The sequence below is a fragment of the Antechinus flavipes genome, chromosome 3, assembly GCF_016432865.1.
Source record: "Antechinus flavipes isolate AdamAnt ecotype Samford, QLD, Australia chromosome 3, AdamAnt_v2, whole genome shotgun sequence".
NCBI classification, from domain to species: Eukaryota; Metazoa; Chordata; class Mammalia; order Dasyuromorphia; family Dasyuridae; genus Antechinus; species Antechinus flavipes.
The window spans coordinates 248,163,670-248,188,343 of NC_067400.1; the positions used below are offsets into that span (position 1 = coordinate 248,163,670).

A 24,674-nucleotide genomic window follows, 5' to 3' on the forward strand; every position below is an offset into this window, starting at 1 on the left:
TAAGATAGTATATTTGGAGAATCCTACAGGATCAGCAAAGATACTGAGACAAGTAATAATAGTTTCAGCCAACTTTGAGACTACAAAATAAAGCCTCAAAAAAAAAAAAAAAAACAAAACCTGCATTTCTTTAACATAATAACAAAATCCAAGAAACAAAAATAGAAAGAAAAAAAAAAGCAACTATAGAGTGTCAACCTACCAATGCACACAAGAGATTGGTATAGATTAAATTACAAAGTGCTCCTTATAGAAATAAATTATCTATTGGAATAGTCAGTCCTCATAGCTAGGACATGTTAATATAATAGTACCAAAGTTAATTTATACTATTAATGTTAAACTAATTATGTCACCAAGAATATACTTTATTAAACTTGACAAAATAATAACAAAATTCATTTAGAAAAACAAAAAATCTAGAATATTAAAAGAAATAAAAAAGATGTAGAGGTAAGGGGAAAATAGTACTTCAAGAAGTCTTCTAACTATATTATAATAGCATAAACAATCATCAAAAACATTATTTTTAGTTAAATTAGTTTTTTAAAAAATAAGAAACAGAGAAATGGAAAAGATTAGACAGAAGATGAGAAACAACTTCACAAGCCAGTATTTGATAAAACATAAATTACCTAGGAAAAAAAATCTTTGTTTAAAAAAAAAAAAAAACTGCTGGAAAATGGGGGAGGGGGAAAGTCTAGCAGAGATTAGCATTAGATCAACACTTTATTACCTATTCAAGACTACATTCTAAATAGATGCAAAGCCTAAAAACTTAGAAGACAAGACCATATACTTTTCATAGGAAGTAGGAAAAAGAATGAGCAGGAAAAGAAGTCTCTTTTTTTAAGAATTCATCTTAATGGAAATGTTTCTAAGCATTTCATTGTCTTCTTAAAACGAAGGTAATGAACATAATTTAACCTTATCTGTATGTCTCAGAATCATTATTATGGGCATACATTATTATATTTTACAAAGATTCCCACAAGAACTATTGAGATAGTCACAGCTAACTGTGGAGCAGCTAGTTTCTCATTTAAAATTCCTTTTAAGTTTTATTTATTTTGATACATTTTTTTAAAATAAAATTTGAGGACTGAATGTTTTCCTTCTCTCTAGAACCTCCCCAACTCATTGAGAAGAGAAGCAATATATAAACCTGAAATCTTGCAAAATATTTCCATATTAGCAATGTTGCTCAAAAAAAAAAAAAAAAAAAAAAAAAGCAAGAAAAATAAAGGGTCTATTTAAAGGTGACTTCAAGTTAAGGAAGAGCAGACATCTGTCCTATATCTTCTTCTAACCTTCTCCAAGGAAAGTTTTGATTCATGCCAGGAAAGCAAATAGGAAATTGGGGCCAACAACTCCTCTCAGAAAGAGGGGGTATTATTAGACTAGAATTATATCTTGTCCCTTAACTATTACTAAACTAGGGAATGTAATATTTAGGTTTAGGTTACACTCCACTCCTTAATGTGGAAGGAAGATCCCAAACTTTATATTCAAGGTTTGATTCCCATATCACCAAATGTCAACTCCACAATGAATACACAGAAAACTTCCCCAAAAAATGCCTTTATTCAAACAGAGAGAAAATGTTAATGAGGGGGAAGGGAAAGGATATATGAGAATATCCCTTACTTAACCCTTACTCAGATTTGATGTTTGATTTCTGTATATACTTTTGGGAGTAGGGATGTTTGTTTTGTATCAAAATAAACTGCCGTAAAATATGCACATTTCTGATTTATTTGTGGCTTGGCTGACTAAATTGATCTAAACAGACAATCTTTTTATTATTTTTTATTAAAGCTCTTTATTTACAAAACATATGCATGGGTAATTTTTCAACATTGACCCTTGCAGACCTTCTGTTCCAAATTTTCCCCTCCCTTCCCCCACCCTCTCCCCTAGATGGCAGGTTGTCCAATACAAGTTAAATATTAAACAGATAATCTTAAAGGAAGTTTACGACTTCTCTGGGAGCAAGCTTAGAATCCCAAATGGGGAAAAGTAGCTTTGCATAGTCATCCGTGACAGGAACGGATGTGATAAGCGGCCTCACAGGTCGAAAGGGTGACAACTAAACAACCGAGTATCTCGGCCAACACTAACAACAAAGAAGCCGGATGGTCAGGCCGGGGCGGGCGGGGGAGGGGAGCAATTCTACGCATACTCCGGGAGAACGGGCGCGCATTGGGCACTTACGAACACAAGCCAGAGCCCGCCCAGAGCCACGCCCAGCAAGACCGGCGCGAAAGAGATGGCGCAGGGGGGCTGGGCCCCGCCTCGTTTTTCGACTCCATTGCACCGACACGTGGGACAAGGTGCTTTCCGGGAGGTATACGAGCCAGCCGAAGACACTTTCTTGCTGCTGGACGCACTGGAGGAAGCAGCCGCGGAACTTAAGGGGTGAGAGGATGAAAGCGAAGAAGGAGACAGGAAGAGGAGAAGGAAAGGAAAGAGAAAGAAGTGAACATCATTTTAGGGGTGGAGGCGGGTTATATGCCGGAAATGAGGGGGCGGGGTGGAGAGAGCAGGAAGTGCGAATTGCTATTGTTTAATCGCCTTGACTGCAATCTGGGGCTATGTTGGCTTTGGCTCTGAATCGCAGTCATGACGTCTTTTTTCAGTAGTGTCCACCTCTTCGGTAGTGACCTTATTTGAAATTTTCCTGGCAGTCCCTCGGTAGTTTGCGATTTCCTTTTCCAACTCTTTTTACAGATGAAGAAACTGAAGCAAAAGAGGCTAAATGGGGGCAGCTAGGTGGCGCGTTGGATAGAACAAATCCTAAAATCAGGGGAGCCTGAGTTCAAATGTGATCTCAGACACTTAACACTTCCTGGCTGTGTGACCCTGAGCAAGTCACTTAACCCTAATTGCCCTAGCCAAAAAAAAGAGAGAGAGAGAGAGAGAGAGAGTGTAAGTGATTTACCTGAAATCACACAGTCATTAACTATCTGAGGCTGGATTTGAATTCATAAAGCTCCCCATTGGGCCCACTTGCATTTAGAATTAGGGAAATAAAGAAGAGTTAATAAAGAAAATGCATATCTGAAAATAAAATAAAATTTCATTAAAGGAAAAAAACTGAATTCATAGTAAATTTCTCCCATAAAGCAAGTTTGATTTGGAGTGTATAATTTATATAGATAAATGTAACCAAATAATGTGGAATTTATTTTGTAATTTCATATAATGTGGGAAATCTTTCTACTATTGCAAGAATTTGTAATTTATATAACCTTAGAGAGTTGCTGGAAACACTGAGAGGTTAAGTAGATTGTTCACTGTAATACAGTAATGTATGAAAGGTAGAATTTCCAGCCCACAACTGTTCTCTTTCATACCACACTGTCTCCCTCGGAATTAATATTAAACTCTTAAATTGGATGATACCAAAAAAGCACTATCATCAGACATAAAAGTATCTCAGTGTTTCACTAGTCTTCTCAGTCTTACTGCACACCATATAGGGAATTCCTTTGCCACGCTAAACTAGTAAGTATCAAAGGTCCTCTACTTTCTAATACAACATATTATAGAATTAAATCTCTAAAATAATTTTAGAAGACTAGAGAAATTAACACTTAATAAATATAGCTGTTTTTTCAGGGAATAAGTACACAGTTTTTGTGTAATATTTCATTGAAATTACCTTAAAGCCATCCAGAGATACCACCGGTATACAATTTTTTTTCCTAACTCAACAAGACACTATTTGCATACACAGAATAATTCTGCAATTTTGAGATTTACAATATTAAGCATACAAAGGTTATAAGTATTTTTACATATGGTTAGTATGCTATAGGGAGGGATTATAGAATAGAAGAGATTTATGCTAAAACTCGTGGGTTACTTTTGGTAGAGGCCATTTTTATTTTATTTTACAAAATGTAATATTTTCACTTCAGAGTAGAGATATGCCTTGAAATAGGATCAGGATCTGGCATCGTGTCTGCATTCCTGGCTTCAATTATTGGCCCTCAGGCTTTGTATGTGTAAGTACAATTATACCAGATATACCAAAAAGTATAAGAGTAATTAAGTGAAGTATAGTTATTTGAATGAAATATTTTGTTTTAACATTTACAAGGTACATATGTTTGATATTTAAATGCAATAGTTATAAAGGATATAAGATTGAATAATATGCCTTTTCTTATAATTAAAAGTATACACATGACATGAATTTGAATCTAAGTTACTCATCTCTAGTTGTTATTTTTATTTACTTAAAAGAAATGATACAGAAAGTCCTTCCCAGCTCTAACATTCTGTAATTCTGAACAATTTTATAGTGACACCAATGTCAGGATAAAAAAGCCACTAATGTACATGTTTTCTTGCCCATTATTATAGCATTATACTTTTTCTTAACACTTTCTTTACTTACAAAACATATAGATTTCTTGATTTCTGTCCTAGATTTGCCATACTAATTTGGAAGGTTTTATTTGTTTCTCAAAAGTTACTTTATTGTTTTTTGTCTTTTTTTTTTTTTTTATAGGTGTACTGATATCAACCCTAAAGCAGCTGACTGTACCTTGGAGACAGCACTGTGTAACAAAGTTCACATTCAGCCAATAATTACAGATTTGGTGAGACAGTAGTCCTTTTCCACTGTTGGTATAAAAAGTGTAGGTAGGCATAAGGAGATATAAAGAGCTAGACACATAGTGGGTAGAATCAGGAAGACCTGTGTTCAAATTTTGCTTCTAACATGGCTACTAGAGTTATTTAATTTGTCAGTGCCCAAGTAATAGTCTTACTTCAAAAGGTTATTGTAAGGACTATAAGATAACATTTAAAGTCGCTTTTAAGAGAATAATTGTCCTGAATAGTTGGATTTCATGGATAGTTGAGGCTTCATTCTTTAACTACTAAATTAAAAAAAAATTTAACAATTTTGAATGGAAGTCTTTCTAAAATGTAATGTCTTTGTAACTAGTGTACAGAAAATACTTAATTCTGAGTAATTAAGAAAAACTTAACCATTATTTAAAAAAAAAAAAAAAAGGCAAAATGATATCTCTGCTAGACAAAATGAATCTTAAGGACCTCCAAGAAAGGAAATTAGCACTCATTCTAAATAAGCATGTCTTTTAAAAAAATCATCTACTTAACAGTTTTAGATTTAAAAATTTAACTAGAATTTTGAAAGTCAAAATCTTTGATGTATACTATTTCATAATTTCTGACAGAATTTGACATAATGTAACAAATGATATGCTATAGGGCAGCCATTGTATAAAGAAGCATTACTTTAATTTAGGGGGGAAAAAACTAATATAAAAACCACAGGTGGGGCACAGAAATTCTAAAAGCATAAATTTTTTTCTCAATAAATTCCACTGCATCTTTTTTTTCTAGTTCTCAATCAGAAAATTGTACTAGGTTTTAAGTACTTACAAAATGCAAATATTTATATCTCCAGTTTGCTATCATCTGCAAATTCTGGCTAACCTTTACTTCATTTATAAAAATACACTAAAGTGCATAAAATGGATTGTTGAACAGCAATAACATACCCAGATATTTTATGCTTTTTTTGATTAACCAGTTTCCATAATGTGGGATTTTAAGATGTTTCAGGTACTTAAATCTGCCTTGCTTTGCAGTACATTAAGTACATTTTTTTTTTTTTTGGTAAGAATACAAGTGACATTATTAAAAGCACTGACATTTAACCTCAAAGCCAAATTGACAATTTTGATTTGTATCCAGGCCAAAGGATTGTTACCAAGGTTATTCAGGAAAGTTGATCTTCTGGTATTTAACCCACCTTATGTAGTAACGCCTTCTGAAGAGGTAAGAGATATGTAAAAATTTTAAATGAACTTTAAGTTATACATTGGCTAGTATTGAATTTATTTTATTATGTTATCATTCACCTCTCTTCAGTATGAGTTAGCATCAATGAAATTGGCATCTATTCATCTCTCCATTGTTACATAATTAGGTGGGTAAAAACTGCCTCATATTGGTCCTAATTATCGTGGTGTAGGAGATGGAAGAATAAAGAGATTACCATTGCCATATGCTCCTTGAGACTTTAGGACTCCTTTACTACATGACCTACCCTTTCCTTAGTAAAAAAAGAAAAAAATTTAATCACTCTTTGGTTTTAGATCTATTGGATGTTTTATACACATTCACCTAATTAACTGCAGCTTGAAAAGAGATTCAGAATGCTGTTATCTCTGTTAAATGAAATTCTCCCTAGTCATGCAAGATCTTCATATCTTTCAGGATTGTCAGAAACAATGACAAATTCCACAGTCAAGATTAAGCCAGGGAACAGAATATATTCCTTGACTTATCATACAGAACAATAGTAATCAAAGGATGCTGTGTATTAGTCACTGCTAGAGGTGGAGAATACAGACTCAACTATGAAATAGATTCTACTTATGGAAATTTATATTGTATAACAATAAGGGAAGACAGTACGCATAGGGAATATAGTTATGGCATGGAGAATCTCAGAAATGGTGAACAGATCCATAGAATAACTGAATAAAAGCAATTAAATGCTTACTATGGATGTGCTAAATGCCTGTAGTTAGATAGTATTGGTCTGATTACTATTCTCAGTTAGCAAAAGGTGAAATGTAGATAGGAGAGAGGATATATGGCAGAAGAGCAGTTAGCAAAATCTCCAGGATGTATGGGATTTGAAGTATGGGCTGGAGCTGGCACGGTAAAAGAGAATTAGAGGAGTTTCCTTTCATTTCTTATTCAGAACAGCTCAAACACAAAGCAAAATTTCAGAATTTAGTGAACATGATCAGAAAACTATGGAAAGGATTGTATAAATAGGTACAAAGGATGCAGAATCTACAATACTGAAATAATATGAAAACATTTAAAAGTATTTGAAATGATTAATCTCAAAGTCTAAGTTATCTTGGTCCCAGAGTAGTGAGATGATAAAAGGGTAGGACAGAAAAAGAATATGGTTTATACTGTATAAAGTCATATTCACAGTGTCAGTTACTTACATGCTGTGTTTTTTTTTTTTTGTTGGAGAAAATTTTATTGTGGAAAGGAGGGTGTTAATGTTAGGAAAAATAAAATTAAACAAAAACTTATCCATAATTTCTAAATGACTAACAATTTGCAATTAAGCAAAAGCTATTTAATAGAAACTTTTTCTCAGAGTCTTCAACCTCTTTGCTCTTCCCTGCATCTTTAATACAATCTTTAATTCCCAACCCTCATAGTTATTTTCTTTACCTTTGGATTCCATGACATAGCATTCCTCAGTTTTATTAGCTTATATATATATTCTTCTTTCTAAACATAGACACCCATCAGAGCTCTGCCTAGGACTCTCTTACTTCCCTACAATTTCTCTTCACTATTTCATTTACTTCTACTGATTCGATTATCATCTTTGAAGATGACTTCTATATATATGTATGTATGTATGTATGTATCTCTAATTCTACCTCTCAAAAGCTAATAGTGGTTTTCCCCAAACCCATATCCTAACTATAGAATAATCTTAACTTTCACACAACTCAAAATTTTTTGTCTAAAGTAAATGCCCTATTACTTTGCTCAAAAACTTTCAGTGTGACTCTCATCAAGCTGAAATTTAATACTAATAAATAGGCTTATCTTCCTCTCTCCAACAATATTTCATTTAGAATTTTCAAGTATCTTGTAATCCAGCTAAGCTTTAGTAACTTCCTGTTTCCCCAGTTTAATATTCTGTTTCCCACTTCAGTGCTTTTAAACATGCTTATTTATTTCTACCTTTTAGAGTCCCCTTTTTTCCTCAAGGCCTAGTTCAGGTTCCACCTTCTCCTTGACACCTCTCCTGATTCTACCAGCTGTGTTCTCTTCCCTCTTCTATTATTCCTAGAGCTTTTCAAACTCTATCCCTTCACTCCCAAACTTGTTTTATTCTCCAGTGTTTATACTACAGTTGAAATTTCTTGCAGTTATTTTTGTCTTTGTATAACCATTTTTTGTAGCATGATGCTCTGCACATATTTGTTTAATTGAACTGCAGTGGATACGTTAACTGCCATTTTCATGGAAGATCAAGTCAAATTGAGAGATCATAGAACTACTACCAATCATCAAGGATTATATTATTAACTCACTTATAATAAAGTTGTAGTAAGATTAGAAGACTATTATGAGTTAAGTTTATCCTATCCTGTATTATTATCATAATAATCTTGCTTAGAACTAGAGGAACTATAGGTATAGACTTTATATAAATGACAAACACTGTAATTAAAAATATTCTTACAATTTTAGAATGAATGAAATGTTAGATACCCTCCCTGCTTTACAGATAAGGAAACAAAGGCCCAAAAAAAGTATTCTGAATTATAGAGATACTCATCACTATAACATTATTTACTACTTTACATAATAAACTTTACATAACAAAATAAATACATTACTAATGAAGATAATTAATATCAAGCTTACAGCAGTGAACTGTTTCTCATTTCTTTCCTTGATCTCACAAAAGGCCCCCTTCACTTCAGCTTTAAATGCTAAAGGTGAAAAGAAAACACATCAACAGGGAACAAAATACCTAAAAGGTGAGTTAGGATGCCTCTCCACAAAATAAATACCTGAATAGTGATTAAGAAGGCTCATTTTTATCTCTCTGATTCAAAGAAATGTCAATGGTTATGGTAAGGTGAAGGTGACAATCGAGGCAGGCTTTTACCTGAGATTTCCTGATCTGTCAAATTCGGTATGGAGGATATATAGGGAAAAAATGGGCAAAAGTTACACCAAATGAAAAAACATAGATGGGTTACAAATTGTTGGGAAGAAGCACCTACTTAAAGTTCACAAATCTTCCAAAGTGGTACCCCAGTTTTTTGTCACAACCTGATAGACCAAATGAATCCTGAGCCCTCCACTGCTGAAGAAACATAGCTGCTACCACAGCTCTAAGATAACATATTGCCATCTTGGATATGAAATTACCATGAGTCATTTACAATATATCTGTTCAAACTCTTTACTTCCAGACCTGAAGCTAATGGATAGTTTTCTTTAAAGTGTACCTTTATGTATATTCTTTAAAAGTTATGTGTCAGTTTTTAAATAGAATCTCTTACATGTTTAAGGGGTAAAAATCCCTTAAAACTCCTTTGTTTCCATAAGATAATATAGTGGGATCTCTAGCAGTTAATCTAGGACTTTAAATTTGAACTTTCTCAAATACTGTATAAGATTTCTTAACATTAGAACACATGTTTATAGAAGTTATTTGTTTCCCAACAAATTATTAATAATGGAAATCTAATGTTGATTAAGAATTTCAGTAGTTTGAAATTCCAGATAATACGTTTATTCAATAAAAATAAAAAGATTTTTTCCAACTGATAATATAGGTAGGAAGTCATGGAATAGAGGCAGCATGGGCTGGTGGCAGAAATGGCCGAGAAGTCATGGACAGATTCTTCCCTTTGGCTGCAGACCTCCTATCGCCAGAAGGATTTTTCTATTTAGTTACTATTAAAGAAAACAATCCAGGTAATAAAATTGAGTTTATCTTTCAATGATTTAGCTGAAATTATGTAACAAACTTTCAAAATATAAGATAATGGGATTTTAACACTAGAGAGGGACAAGATATAGTAGTTTTTGGTATATTCTACTTAATTGGACATTAAGTAGTTTTATTTTAATCATTTTAAAACAAAATTCATTTTGAGTTACTCAAATGTGTATACTGCGACTCCAACATAAAAATGTCTATAACTTTTTCCAAGTACCACATCTTCATTACAATGAACTTCTCATCTGTAATCATCCTGACTATACTTTTATTAATTTTTTTTTATACAACTGATCAGTTACTGTTAATAGCTATATAGGTTTTTTCCTACCTTGAATTCAAAATCTATAATCATGCTATTAAGTCAAGAATGTCAAGGGAATCAATGAAGGAAACTGTGAAGAAAAACAGATTAGTAGTATCAAATTTCAAATTATGTTACAAAGCAGTAATCATAAATATCTGGTACTGATTAAGAAATGTAGTGAAGGATTAGTAGATTGAATACATGATATATAATAATAAATGGCCACAATAATCTAGTGTTTGATAAACCAAAAGACTTTTTGAGACAGAACTTATTGTTTGACAAAAAAAAAAAAAAAAAGAAAAACTAGAAAACCTAAGTATAGGCCAACAACTCATACCATATACCAAGATAAGGTCAAAATGGATCCATGATATAAAAAAAAAGAGTGATAGAAGCAAATTAGGAGATCATGGGGAAAAAATTTGTCTCTCAAATACATGAATATGAATTTAGAGTTTTGACTAAAAAGAGATAGCAAGAATCATGAAGGTAAATGGGTAATTTTGATTACTCAGAATTAAGTTTTTGCACAAATAGAACCATTGTCTACAGCGGGTTTTTCTGATGAAGACCTTACTTCCCAAATATATAAGGAACTAAACCAAATTTATGAAAGAGAGTCATGCCAGAATTGATAGATGATCAAAGGATATAAACAGGCAGAAGAAATCAAAGTTAGCAAGTCATGTGAAAAAAATGTTTTTAATTGCTAATTGAAGAAATGCAAATTAAAACAGCTTTGAAAGATTACCTCACAATTATATGATTGGCTAACATGATAAAAAAGGAAAATGACAAACTCTAGAGTGAATGTGAGAAAATAGGTAAATTAATGCACTGTTTGGTAAAATTGTGAATTGGTCTCACCTATTCTGGAGAATAATTTGGAAACATGCCCAAAAGGCTATAAAACTGCATAGTTTTGACCCAAGCAGTATCACTACTAGGTCTTATCCCAAAGAGATCAAAGAAAAAAAGAAAAGAACATATATATACAAAAATATATCCCCTCTTTTTGTGGTGGTAAGGAATCGGAGGATGCCTATCAATTGGGAATGACTGAACAAGTAGTATATGATTGTGATGGAGTACTTACTGTGCTATAAGAAATGAGAAGCAATATGGTTTCAGAAAAGCTTGCAAAGACTTACATAAACTGATACAGTGAAGTGGGCAGAACCAGTAGAATTTTGGTAATATAATAATATCAATATTGTATGAATAATCAATTATGAAAGACTTAGCTACTGTGATACAGTGTCTTCAAAACATTGTTGAAAGATTAATAATGAAAAATACTTTCCACCTCTAGAGAACCAGTGAACTCTCAGATTGAATGAAGTGTATTTTTTTTCACTTTTTTTTTTTTTTTGGTAATATGGTTAATGGGCAGGGAATGGTCTGGAGAGAAGAAAAGAATTTGGAATTCAAAAAAATTTTTTAAATGTAAAAATAAAATTTCAAAAAAAAACTACATATGAAGCAGGAAGATGAAAGAAATATATTTCAAAAGCTGGCTTTGCTGTCAGAAAACCCTATGTTCACATCTTACTGTTGATACATATTTGCCCTGTGACTGACAGTAACTTAAGGTAATAAGTTAAAAACTAGTTGCTGACCTGTTTTTGTGGAGAGTTTCTACATGAGTAGTATCCCGTACCAATGAAATAAAGGGATACTCCTCCCTTTAAAAATTGCACATTCATTTCTCAAATTCACTTATGCTCTTTATATTTGAAATTAGTTTGCTTTTCTGTTACTTCCTAAGAGACTATTTCTTCAAAAACATTATACATTTATTCCAGAAAGTAAAATTTTATTATCAGAAGTAGATAAATGTTTTGAAACTAAAACTAAATAAGTTGAACACTAAAAAGAAACTCTATTTACTAACAATAAATATTGCTTTACTGCCGTATTTTCAGTGAAATATTTGAATGGCTCTGTGATCTCAGCAATTTCAAAGTTCTCTTCAATGATCCTGTGTTACTCTTGTCCCTACCTTCCCATAAGTTTACTACAAAGAGTCCATTCAACATTTTGGTTATATTCATTGAATGTAAATGTGAACATTTTAGAAATATTTATAAAATACATAAATATGTTTCATAAAATATATATAATGTGTAAATATAGATAGATAATTAGTTAATTGGCTATAGATATAGCCATGCCATAGTTCTACAACAAGGTATTCCTTATATGCCTGAGTTGTTTGTTTCTTGAAGGCCATGTCAGGAGAGCAGAAATTCTGCCAGTTTATTAGCTTTTGGGAAGACTTCTGGCCCTAACAAAAAAACAAATTTATTTTTTGAGGAACAACACAGCTAATATGGAGAGATTAAATAACAGTTTAGTTGGCCATTTAAATATTAGGTTGGGGCTAAAGCAACTCATGAAACAAAGATAAGTACAATTGAGCATATATATATCATGAAACTGGCACTATATTTGTATTTTTGTATTACTATCCTACATGTTATGCAGTCAGTAGTCAAAATAAAATTGGGGGAAAAAAGCTATTTGTAATAATTACTACTTTAAATTATTTTTCACTTCCTAAGCAAACTACTATCATAAAATAGTAAGCTACATAATAAAACTTAGAAAAACTTTTAAAGTTTGCAAAATCTATTTGCCAGGTAAAGGTTTTGGGTTTGTTTGTTTTTTTAATATCCTGTGATTATAATCCTGATTTTTTTCCCCAGCAAATATCACAATTAGGTAGATTTACCAAAATAGTTAATATGATTGTACATTTCATTTTGATTTCAGATGAAATTATGGAAACAATGAAGAAATATGGTTTACAGGGCATAAGGGTACTTTCCAGACAAGCAGGAAGAGAAATTCTTTCAGTTCTAAAGTTCAACAAATTCTAATAAATTAATGTGAAATGTTGAGTCGTTAGTATACTTTTAAAACTAAAGCTATTCAGCCCTGTCTGTAGTGGCTAGAAACTGGAAAATGAATGGATGCCCATCAATTGGAGAATGGCTGGGTAAATTGTGGTATATGAATGTTATGGAATATTATTGTTCTGTAAGAAATGACCAGCAGGATGAATACAGAGAGGACTGGCGAGACTTACATGAACTGATGAAATGAGCAGAACCAGGAGATCATTATACACTTCGACAACGATATTGTATGAGGACATATTTTGATGGAAGTGGATTTCTTTGACAAAGAGACCTGAGTTTCAATTGATAAATGATGGACAAAAGCAGCTACACCCAAAGAAAGAACACTGGGAAACGAATGTGAACTATCTGCATTTTTGTTTTTCTTCCCGGGTTATTTATACCTTCTGAATCCAATTCTCCCTATGCAACAAGAGAACTGTTCGGTTCTGCAAACATATATTGTATCTAGGATATACTGCAACATATCCAACATATAAAGGACTGCTTGCCATCTAGGGGAGGGGGTGGAGGGAGGGAGGGAAAAAAAAAATCGGAACAGAAACGAGTGTCAATATAAAGTAATTATTAAATAAAAATTAAATAAATAAATGAATAAATAAAGCTAAAGTTATTCCAAGAGCCAGGTAAAGATTTGAAGTATGTTTTTTAAAAGTGCTGAGAACAATTTAGGTAAACTAAGTTAAATCAATGTTTTTCAAAATACACCCTGTGGCTTTCCAAGAAAATCCTGAGGGAGGGAGGGGGGAGAGAGGGGAGAGGTGCAGCTAAGTGGCACAGTGGATAGAGCACCAACCCTGAAGTCAGATGGACTCAAGTTCAAATCTGGCATCAGATACTTAACGCGTCCCAGCTGTGTGACCCTGGGCAAGTCACTTCACCCCAATTGCCTCAGTAAAAAAAAAAGAAAGAAAGAAAGAAAAGAAAATCTCAGGGCTTTAAGCTAAGTCAGAGTGGTTTATTGAATAATTTTCATCAACAGTAATAAAAACATATAGCAAATGTCATTGTCACTAAGTAACAAGAGAAGAATTTGATTTATATAAATGTTTGTTATTATTTGGTCGTTCATTTGTATTCAGTTCTTTAAGACTCCATGATCATAGTATGCCAGTCCCTTCTATCTGCCACTATCTCCCAAATTCTATCCAGACTCTTTTGGGGGGTAAGGTAATTCCATTGCAGTATCTATATTTCACCTTCTGTTCATCTATATATTTCACCTTCTGTTCGTCTCCTTTACTGTTTTTCAATCTTTTCCAACATCAGGGTTTTATGAGTTCCCACTTCTATTGTTTAATTAGTTCTGTTGTTTAAACTTCATTCAGCTTCAGTAGTTGACATTCCAGTGAATAGACAATTTAAGTACTGATTTGATCTCCTTGCTATCCAAGGGACTCTCAAGTCTTTTCCAGCACAGTTCTAAAGTGATTCTACAGAGTTTAGTTTTTCCTGTAATGCCACTTTCATGGCCAAATGTTGCTGGTGGAAAAACCATAGCTTTCAGTAAATGGACACCTTTATTGCAGGTGATGTCTGCTTATTAGTATCCTGTCTAGATTTGCCACAGTTTCCAAGAAGCAAGTGATTTTTAATTTTATGGCTGCAGTCACTGTATGCAGTGATCTTTTAATCTAAGAATATAAAATCTGACACTACTTCCTTTTTTCTCTCCCTCTATTTGCCAGGAATAATGAGACAAGTTGACATGATCTTTGGATTTTTGATGTTTTTAGACTTCAAGCCAGTCTTTACACTCTCTTTTCTCACCTCAACAAGAATCTTAATTCCCCTTCTCTTTTTGCCATCAGAGAGATATCATCTGCATATCTGAAATTGTTAATATTTCTCCCAGCAATTTTAATTCTGGCTTTTGACTCATGTAACCTGGCATTTCACATCATGTACTACTCTCCATATAAGTCAAATAAGGTGACAACATAAAGCTTTGTCACACTCATTTTTCATTCTTAAGCTAACCATTGTTCATATTGAGTCCTAACTGTTGCTTCTTGGCCTGCTTAACAAATTCCTCAGGAGACAAAAGGTGATCTGATACTTCTATCTCTTGAGAACTTGCCATATTTTTATGATCTACATAGAGGCTTTAATGAAATCAGTGAAGCAGAAATAAGATGGTTTTTCTGGAACTCCCATGCTTTCTCCATAATACAGATGTTGGCAATATGATCTTTGGTTTTTCTGCCTCTTTGAAAACCAGCCTGCACTGTTAATTCTCAGTTCATATTTTACTGAAACCTAGCTTGAAAAATCTTTTTAAGTGTAACCTTGCTGGTATATGTGACATAAGCAGTTGTTCAGTAGCTTGAATTAATATTCTTTGATGTTGCCTTTCTTTAGAATTAGAATATAAAATGATCTTTTCCAATCCAGAGGCCACTATTGCATATTCCAAATTTGCTGACATATTGAGTGCAGTACTTTTAACAGCATCATTTTTAGGATTTTAAATACCGTCAGCTGGAATACCTTCATGTTAGTCCCACTTGACTTTACTCCCCGGATGTCTAGCTCTAGATCAGCAACCACACCATTGTGGTTTTTGGTGATATTAAGGTATTTCTTATATTTCTTCTGAATATTCTTGCCATCTCTTCTTAAATCCTTACTATTTTTGTCTTTTATCATGCCCATTTTTGAAGGAAACATTTCCTTAATCTCTAATTTTCTTGATTTTTTTTTTTTGTCCTTATTGTTCGTGTTTTCTTCTATGTATTTGTAACTCTCCTTGTCATTTTCTGGAATTCTGCATTCATTTCAGTCTTTCCTTAACTACTTGTCATCAGTTAATTTTGTTTTGCTCTTTTTCTTTGAAATGTTTTTTGTTGCTACTTCCTGTACAGGAAGTATGGCACTTATCTGCCATATCTAATACTTTAAATTGATTCATCACTTTCTCCTTCCTATTCATAAGGGATGTTTGTTATTTAGGTCATGCCTATAATGGTCTGATGGATTTTTCTCTTCAATTTATATCTGAATTTTGTGAGAAGCAGCTCATGATCTGAGCCAGTCAGTTCCAGTTCTTGTTTTAACTGGTTGCTTAGAGTTCTTCTCCAGGATGTTGATATTGACTATCTGATGATGCCCACCTGTAAGTCACCTTTTGAGTTGTTGAAAAAGTGTTTGCTATGACCAGTGAGTTACTGTTAGTGTCTGCCCTCTTTCATTTTATACTTCACAACCAACTTGCTTTTGATGCTAATTTCCTTTTGATTTCCTACTTTAGTTTTCCAAATCATCTGTGATGAATGTGACATGTTCTTTTTTTTTGGTGTTAATTCTCGAAATTGTAGTTCCTCATAGAACTGATCAACTTAGGCTTCTTTGGCATCAGTGATTGGCGAATGGACAGAATTCTGTCTAGTCCTATGATTCTGAATGGTTTACACCTTGGATTCTAACATGTCTTTCTGTCAGTTTTTAGATGATTCCCCAATAGATGGTTATTCCATTTTTCCTAAGGGATTTTTGCTCACAGTACTATATGTAATGATCACCTGAATTAAATTTAACCATTTCAGTTCACTGACAAATACAAATGTACTTTCATGAGAAAAATTATCTTTAAATATCTGTAACTCGTAAAAGAAATCACACCATTTTAGAATTTTGAGTTTTTCTACATCGTTCTCTAAGGGATGAGTGATGGGAAAGAATAGGATTCAGAGCTATGATTTCAGTGTTATGGGGAATTCTAGAATGAGAAAATTTCATTGGCACCATCTTCTAAAATTGACACCAAATTCTGAGAGTTGCCTAGAGCACTAAAAGGTTAAGTGATTTTTTTTTCCAGTCAGCCAGTGTGTCCAGCTGGATTTGAACCCAGTTTACTATATCACAGTAGCTTTCATTTGATCAATGTGAATTAAAAAAAAAAAAAAAACATTTTGTGAATGACAAACCACAATTTTCAGAGGACTAAAAAGAAAAGCACATTACTAGCCACATTCAGCCAGAGATATGATGGAATTAAATTAGAAGGGTTTGGGACTTTTTATTAGTGATTTGTAGGGGACTGAGGAAGAAATTAACTAGTTAATTGCAAAAAATACTAAAATTTAATTTTAAAAAAAGATTTTGCAAACAGGTCCATCCTTTTCTAAAATGAATAGCATAAGATTGATGGATTTAATGCCACTGATATGACAGGGTGTATACATGCAATATAGAGTATAATTTGTTTTCACATTTAAGAACATTAGTTTTAAGTCTTTGGAGTTTGGTTAATGGACTTTTAGTAACATGAAATTTAAATGTTCATGTATTTATTGTGGAAACTTTTAGGTTATTTGTATTACACTTTAATACAATGTTATTCTTGACTAGAAAAAGTCTTTTTATCTTTACAGAGAAAGAGGATACACACATCAATCATCAAATGTTGGTATAAAAATAAAACTGCTTCATTGCTTTTACAGTAGGTTTTCTATTGATTCCATAAATGAATAAATGAACCGTGAACAATAAATCTCAGAAAGTTACTTGAAAACACTGCTTTGACTTCTGAGGGCAAATCCAAGATCAACAAAGATTCGGGGACAGAGGGGAATTCTTCCCCCAAATATAACATTCATTTTCACACCATTGTAAAGTTGTGGATATGAAGCAGTTTGTGACATTTCAACTTTTGAATTTAAGTAATCATGACAGAAGTGAGATTGATTTTGTCAAAAATCTAGTATTTTACAAATGTCTGAAGTCATCTTATAACACTGATTTTTTTTTTTTAAGTTTAACTGACATGCTGCTACAAGATGACAACCTTATTAGGATTTTAAATTTTTTTTAGAAAACTTGACAATTAAAATATGAAGGTCACATTATAGCACCTGTTCATTTTCCTCCTTTTTTTGATCTTTGATTTTAAAAAGCTTTTTAAAATTCAATTAATTTTTTTTAAAACAAGTTTAAAGATTGAAAAACTGAATTAGTTGATATTTTTAGTATCTCTCAATTTTAGTATCTCCAAAAACATACTGTTGATTTTCATTGACAAATCTATGAGGGTCTTCCCCTCTACCAGCAAAAGGAGTTAGAATAGAAAAGTAGAAAAGTTGTGAATAGCTGCTTATTATTTTTAAATCTAAATTTCAATTTAAAATCATTGTTGTTCATTTGGTTCAGTCATGTCTGACTTTGCAACCCCATTTGGGGTTTTCTTGGCAAAGATACTGATGTCATTTCCTTCTTCAGTTTATTATACAGATGAGGAAACTGAGACAGAATTAAGTGACATGCTCAGGTCACACAGCTAATACATGTCAGAAAAAATCTGAACCCTGGAAGAGTAGTCTTTCTTAACTTCAAGCCTGGTTTTTATCCACTGCTGCCTCAAAATTATATTATCATAATTGGAACTATTTTTAGTTTAATAATACTCTGAAACCCTTATCAAATGCCTTATTTGATATGTCCCCACATATGTATTTGGAATCCAAACAATGCTGAGTCTGTTAGCATGCTATAATTAAATAATACTCCCAATGTACACATAAATTCTGTAATTTATTTTTAATATGCAAATTAAAATAAACTGAGTTTTTTACATTGTAAATTTGCCAATATTTTATGCCAAAGAAAAGCTTCCAAATGCTTTACAAAACAATACAGAGGCAGGTAAACCTGATTTCAGGATCATCATAAAAAACAAATGGAATCTTCTGGTTGATCCTATTCAGAAATAATGGTCATATGAAAATGGTTTTCTTCAGCATTTAAAATGTTTTATGGGTGTGATTGATAGAGCAACTTTAGTAATCTCTCAACGAAACAATCTTTCTCAGAAAAATGTTTCCCGGCACAGTGGACAAGTAGATTTGTTGCTGGATGTAAACCATTTGTACTGCAAAAGATAAACATTAAAAAACATTAAAGACAACAAGATATTCAAAAGTTGCTTTTTTCCTAAGCCAAAACTCAAGATGATAATTTAAAAAACAAAAAAAAAAAGATTTGCTCTACATTACTGAGACAGAGTGTATCATGTATTCAGGAATTACAAATATGCAGGGCCTATCATTTTGCTCTCTAATATAAAACTTCCTAAGTGAAAATAAGTAGTAAAAGAACTATTTATGACTCTCTATTAACTAACTAAATTTAAGAACTCTGAGATAAAGGGGGCAAGCTAGTTGATGTCATGGATAGAGGCACCAGCCCTGAAGTCAGGAGGACCTGAGTTCAAATCTGGGTCACTTAAGCCCAATTGCTTTAGCCAAAGAAAGAAAGAAAGAAATCTGACATAATACTGGTAAAATTATCATATCCCTTACATCAATTACAAATCACTGACTCATAATTCTTGGAACTTTTTTTCCCTTAGTCTTACCAAACAAGCTGAATGGAATTTTTTCTTGCATGTTCTGCAAGCTTTCTTGGGAAGAGAATAGTTGAAACCATGAATGACTGAGAAACAGATCATGCAGTCTTCAACACCCTCAAAACGTTTGTCCACATTATTTTTCCATAATGCCAAGCCTTCCATAATACTTCCATTCTAGCAAGGAAGAAAAAAGTATAATATCACTATGCATGCCGTGTTACTGGTGTTATTTTTCAAATTAAACTTTGTAAACTAAAGTTAGTTGCTCTGATTTAATTTGAAAAACTAATAGACATAGTTGAAATTCACCTGATGAGTGAGGTACGTGCTTAACTGCAGCATCCAATTACGCCACTGCTGAACAGCCACTCCAACTCTTTTTCCACTTTCCACTGTTATTGAGCCCAGTGGATAATTCAAAGGAAGCTGAATGATAAGTTCAATGAATATGTCATCAACTGAGTAGGTAGCAATGACTTCTCTTGTAGTAGAGCGAGCTTTTACCTGGAAGAAAAAGAAGCAATCTTAAAATCATTATTCTCATGTGTATTGTAAGCAAGTATCTTAAGAAAAATCAATATATATGGGAGTATATAAGTAAATCATAGTGTTAAATGTACTTATACTTATGTCATTCTTTAATGATAAGACTCCAATGTCAAAGATACACTATCCAAAAAGCATGTTATATATAGATACAGATATAGATCATCATATAACTTTGTAACTTTATATGATGCTATATCTAAATCAGCCATGCCAAGTGCTAGGGAACATACAAAATTATATAGTTTTTCCTTTTAAAGATATAACAAGTCTAATAGAAAGTATGTATTATAAAGGAAAAGGATTCTGAGATATCTAAACAACATAAGATATTTGATAAGAGACTTTTCATCTTGAAGCAATTAAAAAATCTATACCTTGAAAGAAATTATTAATAGATGAAACTATGGAGCTGGTAATGTCTGGGTAAGAAGCACAGAAATATAGGGCATTAAACAAATCCTTTGCATATCATACTCAATTTATTTTATGAATGACACTGATTCTTCATGACAATCAACATTATCTTCTATTTACGATAAACACAAACAATTCTTTCATTTTAAAAACAAAAATATTCACAAAAGTTCATTCAACTTAATGATTTTGAAAACTACAATTATAGTTATAAGCCAGCATTCTAAAACTTTATGAGAAATTAAAAGATACTAACCGTCATGCCATTAAATAGCTGTGTACTTGTTTGCACAGAAGATATTTCTTGAAAAGAAAGCATATTACTCACATACTTGCTTGTAAATTTATCTACAACATTGAATACACGCTTCTCGCAGCTATTCCACCAAAGTCTAACCATAGCTGGCAAATCTTTTAATGTGATTTGATAGACAGAACAAGCCAAGTGGGGAATCTCAGATGAGAGGGTTGCTGTCTCTAGAGGAGAAAAAGTCAATTATTTATCTACATTACATATCCACACATCTAGAAAAATAAAGTTTTATTCATCGGCAACAACACTGCCTAAAACAAGGAAGTCCTAGAGACTTGCTTCTTTTTTGACTTTTGCCAGTTCTACCTTTTTTAAGGCACCTGGTTTGACTGCTACACCCACTACTACTAGGTTCACCATTTTGATGGTAGATTTAATGCAAACAGCTATCTGATTGACTTCATGTTAGCTCACTGAAGCTTAGAACTCCCAACCTCAAAAGATTTTGTGAGCATTAGCCTTCCTTGGAAATGGGGATTTTAGGTATGCAACACAATATCTAGCTCTTACCCAGTAAAATGCTGCAGAGGTTTATTAGCATGCTAAAGAATTCAGAATTAATTAGTCAAATTCAATGACCATCCCAACCCCAAGTTCTGTATAGAACTAGAAAAATAATTGGAGAGAAGACATTTTGGAATATCTCAAGTCAGTTTTCTCTTAGCAACTATGATTTCTCTTGCCTTTAGGCTGAAAACAGCCTAAAGAAAAAGCTGTTTTCTCTGGAAAAAAAATCTGAAACTAGTTTCATAAAATAGAAAATAAAAACAATATGCTTTGCTGACCTCTGACATGTAAATGGAGCTCTTCTGTAAAGAATGTTTTCATCTCCTTATTTGGGACCTCACCAGCTGGTCCCATGTAAGTGGGTACTTCTGGCATAAGCCTGAACAGGTGATAGAGCAGCTTATTCAGACTCTTTGTTCTTCTAAGGTACAATGAATAAAGGGCACGAAGCTGATGGAGACAAAATTATTTGTTAGCAATTCCAGATTAAATTACAATGAAACATACAAAAACAGATAAAGCAAGGTATGCAATAACAGTGTGGGGAAAGGTGGCTCAAAGTAGGCGGCTCTAAGTCCCATCTCCAACACTGACTATCTGTGTGTAACAGCTAAGTCTCTTGACCTCCATGAACTGTAATCTCATCTGCAAAATGAGGAGCCTGGGCCCAATGTGAAGTCTTTTCTAGCTCTAGATCTATGATCTTATGAAAATAAGTCAGAAAATGAGATTAAAAACTCCTAAACAAAGAAATACTTAATTTAAATGATATTCCTGACTTCTTCAAAGTTATTTTGATAACTTCATTCTTCTATTTAAAAACCCCATCATAGCTTTCAGTTGCCATTTACATTAAATATCATTTAACCCTGCATTTTAATTATACATTGCCTCTTCATTTACTCAAGCAGTGCAATGAAATAGGGTGCTGAATGTAGAAGGCAAGAACTCTGAAAAGGTGTACTTAAATCTAGAACAGCAGGATATTTATAATTAAGTACCTACTTAATTGTGAGATAATGGTTCTCTAAGCACATACTCAATGTAATGTAATGAAGTAATCAATCTAGTTGGCATATACTTAGGGTAATATGGTGATGTAATGTTCTACAGTTGCACATGCTCAGTGTGATGTAGTGACATAATAGTACTGCAGTATTCAAAAGAAGTTTCAGACACAGAAGAGTTTCTCTTTCAGCCATAGCTCTCGGTCACAGCTCTCAGCCACAGACACAAGAGAAGACAACAGATTCCAGACTCCATCTTTGACCAACCATGTGGCAGCTCTCCCGCTTTCTTCACTTCTCCACTAAGACTAAGGACTCGGGCTGATCCCGAGATCCTCCAGAGAGCTAGTCCGGACATTACAGCTGAACACTGAGTTATGAACAGCCCAACACTCCTGAATGTGGCAGAACAAGATTAAGGTGCAACGGGGAAATATTTACTAACATAAAAATACAATAGAACCTAAATTATGTGGTTTTCTAAGTCAATATGCAGCATGCAAGGGATCCTTTAGGTTTAGTGGCCCTGTTTCTATTTGTGTTTAAGATCATTCCAGTGGGAAACTAGAATGTCACACTCTACACAATAGAAAAAGGAATGATTTGACTATCAATCCATGAGAAAGGGAGATGAAGTATGAATGAATAGGAGAGAGAAGATAAATATGAAAGATTGATACGAATGATTTAGCACCAGGTACCCCACAAACATGCGCTGCGCTCTGGGTGAGAGGTGGCCCCCCTTTGCGGCCGCTCTCTGGCCCCCGGCGCGAATGGCCCTCCATACCAGGCCCCAACCCCCGAGACCCCCCCGCCGGAGCGAGGGGAGGGTTTTTTTTTCCATAATTCATAAATGTGAATTCTTATTTAACTATTTTAAGAAACAATTTCTATTCCCTTCCAACCCGCTACATTAGTCTTTTTGAAAATAGAAAGAGAGAGAAAGGAAAAGGATAGAGTAGGAAAGAAAAACTTGGCTTTACAGTTCATTAAAAAATAAGTTTTTCTTCAGAGTTTCAGACTCAAGAAGAATGAGGAAAATCTGAGTTCAAATTCTACTGATAACAAATATTGGTTGAATCATCCTGTGCAAGTCATCTTTCCTCTCCATGCCTCAGAGGTAACTATCTAAGAATAGGGGCTAAGGTAGTTTGGGAGTGGAGGCTCCCTGCAACAATGAAATTATGGGTCAAGCCCAAAAACCAAGTACATGAAAACAAATTAAAACAACAACAAAACTACTACACATTATCTATTAAGGTTTTGGACAACTTTTTTCAACTAAAATCACATGCACGAAACTTGATAAATTAAAATCTTAATAACAATGGAGTGAGTAATTTGAAGAGCTGCTTAAATAAGATGAAAGATATAATTTTTTTGCGAAAACTAAAAACTGAAATCAAAGTAGGTACCCACAGACTGAAGAAAATGGATCAACAAACTATAGTATAATAATGTAATATGTTATTATCATAGAATAAACAATGATGAACATAAGGAACTCAAAATTCATGATGATTTTTATGAAAAGTTATAGAATGAAATACAATTCACAATAGATCACAATGGTGTATAAGAAAACCACCCTAAAAAAATATTAATTTTTAGATTAAATACAGTGGTCAGTCTTGGCTTCAGAAAACTAGTAATAAAACATACATCTGTCCTCTTAATACAGAGTTGGAAATATGCTATCTATCAAGGCATTTGTTATTCTATTTTAAAATTAGCAAAGTCCAGTCAGATGAACTAGGACAGGGAAACCAATGAGCATGGCTACATCCATTCTGAAGAAAGGGGATGGAAAACTACTTGGAGTGGATACTTCCCTCCAGAAGTTAGTTGACTACAGTAAGTCAAAAACAAATTTCACAGAAATTTGAAGAAAGTTAGGGTAGCTTGAATTTTAGCCTCATTATTATATTCATCATGAAATGGGGAAAGAGTCAGAAAGTGAACAATACAATAAGAGACATTAGGGAAAGTAAAGTGGAAGAATAGGTTAGAGGAAGTTTAAATATACTAGATCCAAAATTCTTCAGATTAAAAAAAAATAAGGAAAGTAGTTTTTCATCTTAAGTGGGATATAAAGAATAAAAAGGAAGAGAATTAATGATTTTGGACATACCTGAGATGTAGCTGCTTTGAAAAAAGTAAGAATTAATTTCCAGGTGAGGAGGTACCCTAAAACATAGCAGAACTCCTCGCTCAATGGCTGAATAACTGCAAACTCTCCAACAGGGTAACACTCCAGAATATTTTCTAGTAAATCTTCCAAGATGCCAAGGACAGTCATCAAAGCAGCAGGTGGTGACCTAGGAATTAATGATAAATTACAGACTATAGAATATTTTCTAAAATTTAAATCTTTTTATAGAACCAACTTACTACCAAATCTGCCAATATTTAAATGCTTCAGATATCTTGGCTCTAACTTTTTAAAATTACATTTTTTAACTCAAGACACAACAAGGTAATAATGCAAACTGAAGGGCAATTAATGTAAGTCTGGATACTAGTTAATTCCAAACCAAAACATTTTATCAACTTACTAAGATTATTTCCTTTTTTTACTATATGGAGATTTGAAAGAAGGGAAAATGATAGTCAACACTTATTAAGCCCTTAAAACAGTACAAGCAAAACATTTTCTTTTATAATGGATATTAGTTCTGCATTAGAGCAATAATTATCACATGAAAAATAACACTGCAGTTATTTAAGGATTCATGATATGGTTAATATGTA

The 24,674-nt window shown here is 33.1% G+C and overlaps 2 protein-coding genes across 3 annotated transcripts in view; one reads left to right on the forward strand and one right to left on the reverse strand.

Moving 5' to 3' along the window:
- The first annotated feature begins 1,625 nt into the window (after positions 1-1,625).
- On the forward strand, positions 1,626-18,654 carry N6AMT1 (N-6 adenine-specific DNA methyltransferase 1). 2 transcript variants are annotated; one of them, XM_051984852.1, is made up of 7 exons: positions 1,626-2,418; positions 3,924-4,010; positions 4,520-4,610; positions 5,737-5,820; positions 8,507-8,579; positions 9,387-9,528; positions 12,639-12,764. In XM_051984852.1, exons 1-6 carry the CDS (start codon positions 2,270-2,272, stop codon positions 9,512-9,514), a joined length of 612 nt encoding a protein of 203 aa, XP_051840812.1. In that variant the 5' UTR covers positions 1,626-2,269; the 3' UTR covers positions 9,515-9,528; positions 12,639-12,764. The 2 variants fall into 2 exon arrangements, with proteins under 2 accessions (XP_051840812.1, XP_051840811.1); XM_051984851.1 differs by lacking the exon at positions 8,507-8,579 and having other exon boundaries at positions 1,636-2,418; positions 12,639-18,654.
- The window catches only part of LTN1 (listerin E3 ubiquitin protein ligase 1), an 87,056-nt gene continuing 80,689 nt past the window's right edge, over positions 18,308-24,674 (reverse strand). The window contains exons 25-30 of the mRNA XM_051984844.1: positions 24,055-24,241; positions 21,195-21,366; positions 20,353-20,573; positions 19,443-19,637; positions 19,140-19,307; positions 18,308-18,653 (exon numbers count right to left, since the gene is read on the reverse strand). Of these exons, the coding sequence (XP_051840804.1) occupies positions 18,591-18,653; positions 19,140-19,307; positions 19,443-19,637; positions 20,353-20,573; positions 21,195-21,366; positions 24,055-24,241 (1,006 nt within the window). The 3' untranslated portion in view covers positions 18,308-18,590. The remainder of the gene's footprint in view (positions 18,654-19,139; positions 19,308-19,442; positions 19,638-20,352; positions 20,574-21,194; positions 21,367-24,054; positions 24,242-24,674) is intronic.